Here is an 11,196-nt window from a genome sequence, read left to right as displayed (position 1 = left end):
ATGAATAAGCAGACACGACGAGTGTTATTTTACCTTGTTACTTTTAATTGAAGTCAGTTTCTAAATCATAAATACATATGCCTTTTTGTCAAATGTAAACAAAACGAATACTAGAGTAGGAGTCAAATTGACTTAAAAACGGGTGGTGGCTTTAAAATTTCCTTCCTAAAATTCACATCCTTGATATCTTTTTTCTAATGTCGGATTTGATGATCAACGTTTCAATTTGATATTAACAACTAATATGTGGAACATACCCCCCTCGTTCATTTCATGATTCAACTTCCAAAAATAAACCACCACAACTGCTCGGCGTTCTTATGCATATATTTCAAATTATAGATATCCAAAGTTCGCAACAAGCTTTTTATTTTTTCTTTTTTATTATTTGGTTGTTGCTGAACATTCGCTATGATATTGCTTAATACCAGTCTATAGACGAGAAAAAGTGTGCTCACAACTATGTTATGTTAGCTAAGAGTGTGTATATATCTACATTTATACATGTACACTAAGTAATCACAGATTATGTGGCAGTATGGCGACACGGCAATTTTTGTTAGTCAGATGTAACGCTAGTTCTGTGCCGGGTGAGGCGGAAAAAAGTAAACATCCGAAATCTATTCAAATTTCTTCATTTAATTCAAGCATTTTAAAATATGAATAAGTAACATCAACGTTACAATTTTGGGACTATAATTAACCAATTGGTAAAAGGAGCACAACTGGACGAACATTTTCAAGTGGTTACGTAAATTTTGAAAACTTTTGAAAGCAAGAAGAAAAGAAAGGCAGACTTGCAACTTTCTTCGGAGTGAATTTGAATATTACTACAGATTCTGCTAGATACGCGAAATAAATGAAAGAATGTATTAATGTTACCCTAATATTTATTATCCCCTAAAATAATAACAATGCAATTCTTTAATGTCATTGTTATGTTCCCGCGAAGACCAGAAGCAAAAGGGACTTTTGTAAGCAATAAACTGTGAGGCGTTCCCGCTCAAAAAATAGAGTGTGAAAATTATGTATTTGGGCTGCATAGTTTAATAGTTATATAAAATGAATTACTGGAAGCCATTAGATTATAACATTCAAACGAATATTACTGCGAAAGATTGCTTGCTCACATATCGGTAATGTCAAATGTAATGCAAATTTTGGTTTTATACACCTAATTAATTGCTTCTAAAAATAAATTCTGCAAGGTAGCTTTCAGACTTTAAACGATATATTTATCTAGAAATTTTCTGGGTATAAAAACATGCATGCCAAAAATAGATGAAAATTTATATGTGGCTACAAATTTGTTTCACTTCAAATCACTAATGAAAAAAACTTCTGAGAGTGTTTAGGTATACAAATTGTGAAGACGTCTAATTTGTCTTTAAAATACATTTGAAGTATAAAAAATGTAATGAGGATAAGCTTTCATAGGAACGAATTCGTTGCTTTGAATCGCCTATATGCCCTGTAAGTGGACAAGAATTGTTTTCTAATTCTTTTAAACATTATAATTAGCGTAAATATGGGATGCAAACCTTTGTGGAGAAGCACATAAAAAGCGGAAATACTTTACTCTGAAACCAAAGTGCAGTTACCGTGATTTGAGTACTATGCCGGCCATTAGTAAGCAACAAATTTGTGAAATTAAGGTTTAACGCAGTGAAGATGCTTAAAAGTCGAAGTTTACATGATCTTAGCATTAAAGAAGATGATGGAAGCGGGGGATATTGTGAGATGGACAAAATCAATGGTTCTTGCTTAAAAAAATCTCAAACATTTTGTGTAGTAGAGCGAAACCGTGGATTTAAACCAAGCGACCGCCATGATCCGGCAAAGAAAAAATTCCTGCTCGACCTAAGTAAACAAATTTGGCAGAAGAGCAAGGTTATTATTATTATTATTATTAATTATTATGATTTATTATTATTATTATTATTAACTATTATTACTTATTAATGTTATTATTATTACTATTATCATCATTATTATTATGTATGGGTTGGTTTACCATGTCCTTCTATTTGCTTGTTTCCACATCCAAAACATATTTCTTACGCCCAAACTTCCATACAAAGTGATGAATGCACTTCATTTTTATATACATGCCGAAATGTTTACATAGCATTGTAAGTGTTACTTGCAGCTTCACTTATTGGACATCGAAAAAAGAAAATTTCATTAATTTGTTTTTTAATGTTTTCGTCATTGGACATCTACCGTTTTAAAATATATAATTTTTGTGCATTTTCAGCTGACTTAATGAATCATTTTGTACATTTGTGTCTCTTGTTCTTTCAAATATAAATTCACATCGAGAATGCAAGAAGGCATCTTTTGAAACCCAGAAATATTGAGACTCCCTATAAACAGACTCCTTATTATACAATTTCGCCACAACTTTTCTTTCTTTTTTTAGATCTTTCCCTGATATAAGATTTTAGAATAAAAAGTTTTTCTATATAACACTTACAAAGCGCTAATTGGAGTTATGCTGACATCAAACTCAGATATATTCGTGACGCTTATACCCATGTAAAGCAAAGTCCGTTTAGTAATTCCAATAATCTTTTTCTCTTGCTGAAACTTTATAAATCGCTTTGGATTGTTTATGGGTTAGCCAACATCCTCATCTAATATCCAATTATCGAATGTCATTTTAAAATTTGCTAACATCGGAGTTAAATGCCTTTTCTTTGCCAAACTAAGTTTTTATATTTTTTTCAAAGGACAATCACTACCGTCAAAATAAAAAATAAATATAGAATTTGCTAAAAATGGTGAATGAGAAGCGTAACCGCAGTAAGCACCTAAAATTAATTTTTAAAAAATGTTATATAAGTTTCATATATAAAAAAAATGCAGTCAAATATGAACGCCGGCATTGTTCCTTAAAAACTAACAATCTATGATGTCTATTCATTTTAAATCAACAGAAAACCATGTTAACAATTGCCGACTGGTATTTCCTCGGAAATATGTGTCTGGTCAATTCGATCAAATAAATGTTTTATAGCAAACATTTCGATGCCTTAATGGTTGGGATAAAACTCACCTGATAAAAATAGAAAGAGTTCATTTTTTTTCGGTGTAATCCAACTGGCTAAATTATTTTGGCTTTGGCCCATTTTTTACGAACATTCCTTTGTGAACGTTGCAGCATTGTCTTCATTTATAAGTTAATGGAAAGATTCTTTCGTTGGTGCAATGTGGTAATTTTCGACAATCTTTAAGAAGAAGTCTCTAGACCAGTTTTGCATTTTGAATGACAGCCTCGTGTTTAAACGACATGAAACTACATGAACCCCATTCATTTTCCGCGCTATATGACAATGCGATTCCCCAAAAAAGTAAGGAAAGTTGGAATAGTAATAAAAAGTTATCTTTTATCTAATTCACAGCTGAAGAAATATTTTGACTAATCAAACGAAAATTTCAATTTATCACCACGTTTTGCTTCTCTCTAACTACGCGCCCAAACATTTACAAAAAATTTTAATTTATGGGTTCAGCTCATGTCATAAACTTCGGAAAACCAATTTAATCGATTTTGTTAAAAATAAATCTGTGTTGTGTAATTATTAAACCGATGTAAAATTTAAGTAGATGTAAAAACTTCGAAATAAATCGAAAAGTTTACATGAGGTCTCTGTAAGATTTAGACCACTCGCACTCTGATTATCGCAAGCTATGGTAATTTGGGCTCTATTCTTGACAAAGTAAATTTATAATATCAATAAAAATGTAATAATTCTTGAGTTCGAAACCCGTTTTACTTATTCTAAGATTTGAAAAAAACTTATGAACTTCTGTAAAATTAACTAAAAAAATAAATTGCTTTTCGAAAATTCGCCTTAGGTATCACCCAGCCTCTCAGGGAAAATTAATTTAAGTAAAATTTTTACACCGGCCGAAGACACTAAGGAAATTTTCCCGAGGAACAGTAAGTATTCAAAACACAGCATATATTTTATATCGTGCTCATATCTAAAACATAACCGAACATGCATAAATAACTTAACTTTTTGTTCTTACTACAGCGGATATATTGGATTTGTCAAATATTTGTCACACCAAATTAAATAAAAGATATATGTAAAACATCAACGTAATTAAAAGGATAATTTTATTTATGCCTATAAGCTGCTATGTTGATTACCACCTATAAACATAGACTAGCTTTTAAAATTGTCTTCTCTCTTATCGCGGGGTTAAATTTGAATAAATCGAGCTTTCTAATATTGGCCCATTTTGCCAAAATTTCTGTGAAAATTAAACAAAATGATAACCTTGCAATATGTCCGGAATGAAATGTGGTTTATTCCGGTACAACTTAATAGTGGACAAAAAAAATAAGGCTTTGGTAACAGTGCTTACCACCGTACTGCTTAAACATTCAAAAACAATCATACAGAATTTGCCCAGCCTGAAACTCTACCACAAACTAATTTCGATTTTTACGCGTAAACGTGACTTCATCTGATTTAAATGAAATTTTTAATTATGCCTTAGATGCTACTGCTGTAAGACTTTAGTTTTAGAATTTAGCTTCTGGCTAAATTAATAATAATAATAAGTCAGAAATCAAACTCAAGTTTAAGATGTTTTTAATTTTATTTAAAAAGCTAAATACTAATGCAAGAGGTTTGCTTTAAAAGCGAACGCTTTCATCATAACAAACTGGTGGTCATAATTAGATAAAAATCTGCCAAAACTGTAAACTGGACTTTTTATTTAACAGAATTTGTTTCTAATTAAGTTCAGGATCTGCTAAAATATCTCTCGCTTCTTTTTGACGTAATGAAATATTCACCGATCATTTTTTTTTTTTGTTTGGTTAGTTTCACTGCGTTGAAGTTCTTACCAATTATATCACTTTCCAAAGAAAGTTACTTACTATTGATGGTGCTAAAATTAAGAGTTGGGGACTCAAGTTTTGAAGAAGCTTCATAGTCTAAAAATTTTAATGCGAGACATTGCAGTTATTTTAGATTAGCTTTGCAATTTAGGGCACAACACGTGCTGTGTTCGTATTGCTTAAATGAATATCCATAGGCATTCGATATAATATCAGTTACTAAAACGTATCGTATTAAGCTGATCTTGAGCCAAGAAAAATGTTGTCGGGATATTCAAACAAATATTTTTGTTATGGACCTTATAAGAGCTTTAATGAACAGTATGTGGGCCATATTGACCCATAACTTTTTGTAATTTTTCTTCACTATAGAACTTCATGAACAAAAACAAAGCAGAAACAGAATAGTCATTTTTACAGGCCTTTTTAGAAGTAAGATTTACGCCTTTACCAGAGTGTAGAGACCAAAACAAACATCATCTTTTCAGCCAGCCTCTCTTAATTTTGACCGTATCATTAATATTCATTACCGTGATGGTAGGCGACATCTTTTCTACTAAAAATTCTGCACACTTCATATCAATCGCGCTTCCTAATCACCTTGGTTGTTGTCACTAGAAAGTGGAATTAGTGGTGCAGCCAAATTTGAGCAACTCATCACGCACGATTTTCTTCCAACCGTTCCAAAGCATTAACAGCGTACAAGATAAATTGATCTAGTCGTCCTCAAGTTTTTGAATAATATCACCGACTTTATAATTGCTTGACTAGAACGAGACGCCTTCTAAGCAGTGAAATTTTTTAGAGTAGAAACGAGCATACGAGCGCTACCTATTTTGGTAAAGCATTTTTACTACGAATTTTAAGAAATTTTTCACAAACCTCAGGCTTAGTTGATGCCATGTGGTAATACTTAGCAAATTTCCTCAGAATTTTTGGTTATTTTTTTGCCTTAATTAATTATGGAAGTTTCGTAACTCTAAGTCTATTCGTCGGGAAAACGCTGCAAAAATTTTCCATTATGTATTCTTAGGAACGAACGTGACAAAGTAACTAGCATTTGCAAATGTATTGGCCTTTTGTATTTTGTTAAGATCAGAAGTAATTTTTTTTATTTGAATCTAACGTTCTGCCTTTTGGCTCTCCCCCCCACACCCCTTTTTTTTTCTTTCTTTTCATTTTTCTCTTTTATCTTTCAATGTGCATAGGAAAGCTCTATGGGTCGTCCGCATTTTACTGTCCTCTGTTGCATCCTACAGTGGAAGATCAAATCGAACTTGCGCGCAGAATATCGCAGTCCTTGGGTGATATTAGTAACCAAAAATCGAAAGGACAATTTATGTATTGCAATCGGAAGAAACGTTCAGTCAAATGGGTCCACGAAGCCAGCCAAAAAGGTAATAAAAAAAATGTGATAATTTAACTATATAAATGATCATTTCATACATTGTTTGCTAGCAGGTCTTAATTAAAACTGTTAACTTAAAACTAAACTTTTCTGGCGACAGTAGCATAGTGCTCGATATATATGTCGGGAATATGTTCTTATTCCCGCTCTAATATTCCTTTAGCGTCATCCCATAAACCGATTTCCGCAGAAAACACATTTTCTACATTATCTACATTGTAGAACAGATGCAAATAGGACAGTGGGGAGCGACTTCACACTGGTAGCGATGCAAATAAGCTGTGAAGCAGCTGGGTCTCGAAGTTGGTATTCAAAAGAAATTTAACTTACTTTGACATCTCTTAAATCACAAGCTAATTCTGAGATCTTAGCCTTCTAAGATGACCACCCTTCACCTGCATTAGTTTTCTTATATATATATTTACATTTAAATTACTCTAGAACCTCACAGCCAATTTCATTCAACTGAAATCACCCTTCTTAACTACCAGGTCAGTTGATATCAGACCTGCAATTACACCACATCACCCTACATTGGGTGATATATTAAACGCATCAATCAAGCATTTACTAATATTAGTTTGTTGATGATTTATCAATAGAAGGGAGAGATGAGTTGAGATTGAATTGAAACGGCTTTTGAATATATGGTTATGCTAACATAAAGTATATTAGCATATTTGAGTTAATTATCTTCATAATTAGTACTAACCCCTTTCTTCTGTTGTGTGTAATGTCTGCGACGCTAAGTTTTTCAAATATCGTGTTTATTTATATATATTTTTTTATCGCATTAATCTGAGTTACTAAGGTCGTTAAATATAAATCATGTATACACTTAGACCATGTATTTGCTTTTCGTTTTTTTAAAGATGTCGTGTTCTTCAGTTCATGGATCCACTTACCACATTAACTGACATTATAGCAAGATATTAGCCAAAAATACTTTAAAAACCCCTATATATAGGTTTTAAACTACAGAAGATGTTTACTTTACAGTACTTTCTGCACTTATTTCGACATACATCATTTTAGCAGGTGCAACGCAGTATCCAGGCTACTGAGCAACGTGCTACTTGTATTTAGTACCATTTTAGGCAAAGAACTTTCAATAAGAACACTTGGTGTGTTGCTTACTCAACACGTTCTGCAAAGGTTAATTAAGAATGCGTTGGTTGCGTCAATGATATTGCTTTACTTCTAAATGGAGTTAACTCCCCATTTGATTTGCGTAGCCACCTAGTCATAAAGCCTAAATTCCAATTAGTAAGGGCCTCTACTAAATTGGTCGATGTGCGTTACTTTATCAAGACGCTACCGTCAGCACGACTCATTAATTTCGCTCTGATTAATATAGCGATATCATCCTTATGCCAATAATAATTTTTTCTTCACCTTCTTCGAAATCTGTAAGAAATTTTTCATTTTTAAGTACACAAATATTCCATATAAAAATCTCTGCACGCCGAGGCTGTACATTTATTAAAGAAAAGTAACACAGCTGAACAGTGAACGGTTAAAAGTCACTATTCCTGCCGCTTTCACCGTTTTCGTTTCCTTCATCAGACTTGTTTATTGTTTTCGTTTACAATGTGACCATTTTTAGCTTTGTGTAGCATGTTTTATAAAAACGTATTAACATTTTCTTTAGCTTTTGTTTACGTTATCAAGTTGTCATGTTCTTTGCTCCTTCCTAGATTTATTTGGAAGGAGTTCATTAAAAGTTTTGATTTGCGGTCTCTAATATACACTACGTTAGATTTATTACAACTGCGTATAATTATCGAATTTCATTTTTGCACTCGATAGATTTATAATCATCCATACCGCATCTTTGGCGTGGCGAGTGGTTCCTCTCACGTCGCTCGGGTGCTAGGTATGTTTAGTGCCGTTATTTTCATTTTTCTTAATTATGTGCGTTCTGACGTCGCTTTTTTCCCGCTTACCAGAGTACTACGCGAATTCTTCTTCTTTCGTTATTTAATTTTTCTGATGATTGCTCGGTTTTACCTCCAGTCCTTATATACTGCTTCCTGAACGGCTTTCGGTGAACTGGTATTAGGGCATGGCCAAATAAAATTTTTTTTCATCTGGCTCAAATTTACTTTAATTATGTCATTACATTACATTTACATTTATAATTTCCATTAAATAATAACTGTATGCAGCCATCCAGCTGGATCAAATATTTTAGCGTGAATCCTCTAAATAGTGGTAATAGGTCGTGCTTGAAATTAAAATTATCCAAACGTGCGTTGTAATGAATTCCCAACGTTTTTCTGATAATACGAGATGAGGGTATTATTTGGAATTATTTTCCTTGATGGGAGTCTGTGTAAATTTAAAACCTATATCGATTGCTTTTGTACTCCAAGCATCTTGTTTGGGGCAAAGTTATCTCAGAGAATATCGTCGACGTAATGTTCATTTTACAATATGGACGAAGTTTTAGCGCACTCTTCTTATATACGAATGCTAACAGTGACAACTTTCTATTTGCAAAACTAGGCACATAAACGACTCCACAGATTACATTCTTAAATGATAAACTTTGAACACACGCATTAGAATTTGGCTGAAATACAATTTCCTGACGGGGCTTATCGCGCTTCAAAATTACACTTTGATTGATTTGTTTTAATATGACCGCTAAACATATGATGAAGATTACCTTAGACACTCTGAATATTGTTTGCTCAATTAAACAGTTTGTAAACTGTTTGAAACAAGAATATTTCCGCAAATCATTAATGGTGATTGGCGTAAGTGTACAAGGGCAGGTTTGTTTTTGGATGACAAGCACATAACTTGTCCGTTGTCTTTCTAGCGGATGCTTGTCTCAAAATGCTTTCAGCTCAGTTTGTTAAGAGAGCATCACTAGGTTTGGAATAAAAATTGAGCATAAGTTATCAGTTAAGAATAATATGGGACAATTTAAAAACCGTCAACGTGTCGTATTTTGAGCTACAAGGTTATCCATAATGTTTTTTTGAAAAGCTTTTTTATGATATATAGAATTTCGGTACTTTTTCCTAACGTCTTAAAATAATAAGATGACCTGAACCAGTTCATAGTTAGATCAGTTAACTTAAGTTTCGGTAGTTCTTGTTAAAATTCAAAATTAATGAAGTATATAATTTTAAATATTGAGCTGGTTTTTATAAAATGATGAAACTGATTTCGAGGAGAAAATCAATATTTTTTGTTGTGGAGATCATTTTACAATCTTCACTTGCAAAGCGTGAAATATAAAATTCTGAATTCCAAGATCACGCAAAATGTAAAAACCGAAAACGTACAAAATGAAGGAGACGATACAAATTTGAGAAAACCTTTTTTAGCAATAGCGATCTTACGATTACTGTTTTGAATCATCAAGAATCTTTAAAACCCGGAGAAATTTCAGTGTATTAAGCAACCGTTTGTATGTATGTAGCATAAATTGAAATCCGATAGATTTTGTGGTCGACGATTCGCTTATATATATATAAGGGTTTCTAAAGAAACACTTCGGAACAAAGTTCTTAACTGATGTAAAAAAAAAAAAAAGTCTCTTGGTCAAAATGAAAAAAAAAAAAAAAAAAAATAACAACAGTATTGGATTTGGAAAGCCTGATTAAAGTTTTGTCCCTTTTTGGTGAAAAGAAAATTTGTTAATTGTAATTATAATATTAAGCAATAATTGCGATTTACAGAAGGCAATGTTAATGCCAAAAGTCAGCATTAAGATATTCCCATAGTTAATAAAATGGTACGCAATAATGATATCTTAGAGCTTTTTGAGAAATGTGGATTGAAAGATATTAGTAGCCTTTTTCGAGTATGACGAAATCGAACTCAATTGTACAAACCCTCTCGGCACATCAAGACAAATGTAAGACAAAACTTAATTCTATTTTGCAAAACACATTTTTGCAAATTTTTATATATTATGCAATCATCATCAAAAGTCCCATTGGAGCGTGTATAAAAGCGAAACGAATTAAGTGACGCTTAATAGCAGTTTGAAAATCTAAGATTAAAATATCAATCTTAATCAGAAAATCATAACTAAGTATTGGGTGTCCACAAAAAGGGTGCTTTAAGAAAATAAAGCCCATAACAGCCTTGTGCACGAGCTCGTCAGAAGCGCAGCGTAACTTTGCGTTTATTGAGCCTTTCGCAAACATAAGAATAGGAACAAAGCATATAAAAAGAATTGGAGAATACGGCTCACTCAATGTTGCATTATATGCTGAAGGCCACAGTAAAATGGGTTGGGGTTTATGCTATTAGTAGAAATATTCCGTTGAGCTGTGTCACTCTGTTACAACTCTAAGAGCATTGAGATAATATTGAACGCGAGGGTCTTGGTATTACTATCGGTCTGACAAAATCAATCAGCTGCAACGCGGGTGATAGGATGTTTGATACCAGATGGAAAAACAGCGTTGCTCATTACAAAGGAAACCAGTTTAAATAATGATGAAGAGGAAAGATTGAACGATACTTTGACGAAAGAAATTTGAAATATTAAAAGTCACAAAGAAACAATATCTACAAAGCAAGAAAGTGAGTAAAAACGCGTATCTATTAAAAGTAGAAAGCATGTAGAAGAAATTATCGTTATTACAAACATGCAATTCCAAGAGTCGATAGAAACTTTTGGTAAGAATTTGGAAACACAATTCATAGCCTTTAATATGTGGGCTAATATTTAGCGCGCATAAACATTCAATACTTCTAAAACGGATTCCGGATTCTCCCTTAGTGAAATTAAGATGTCAAGTTCGGTTATTGCTGCAAATTGTATTAAGGTTCATTTATTACGAGCATGTCATAATCTCTAACGTCGAAAGAATAATTCAAAAGGAGAAAGGCACCACCGCAGCTGTTCCGCTTTTGGGAACTAAATCTCTGATCAAGGACTGTATACACAGAGTGTAAG

General features: G+C 32.7%; 1 protein-coding gene across 5 annotated transcripts in view; it reads left to right on the top strand.

Moving 5' to 3' along the window:
• Nucleotides 1–645: 645 nt before the first annotated feature.
• The window catches only part of LOC119643715, a 52,689-nt gene continuing 42,138 nt past the window's right edge, over nucleotides 646–11,196 (top strand). The window contains exons 1-4 of one of the 5 annotated variants that reach the window (XM_038043143.1): nucleotides 646–710; nucleotides 1,522–1,890; nucleotides 3,862–3,946; nucleotides 6,070–6,258. In XM_038043143.1, the coding sequence (XP_037899071.1) occupies nucleotides 1,672–1,890; nucleotides 3,862–3,946; nucleotides 6,070–6,258 (493 nt within the window). In that variant the 5' untranslated portion in view covers nucleotides 646–710; nucleotides 1,522–1,671. Of the gene's footprint in view, nucleotides 711–875; nucleotides 1,891–3,861; nucleotides 3,947–6,069; nucleotides 6,259–11,196 lie in introns of those variants that run through there. The other 4 variants (XM_038043142.1, XM_038043146.1, XM_038043147.1 and 1 more) reach the window with 4 other exon arrangements.

Source organism: Glossina fuscipes, unplaced genomic scaffold (genome assembly GCF_014805625.2).
Source record: "Glossina fuscipes isolate IAEA_lab_2018 unplaced genomic scaffold, Yale_Gfus_2 61541, whole genome shotgun sequence".
Lineage (NCBI taxonomy): Eukaryota > Metazoa > Arthropoda > Insecta > Diptera > Glossinidae > Glossina > Glossina fuscipes.
The sequence above is the reverse complement of the archived record's forward strand: the minus strand, read 5'-3'. Positions and strand labels throughout refer to the sequence as shown.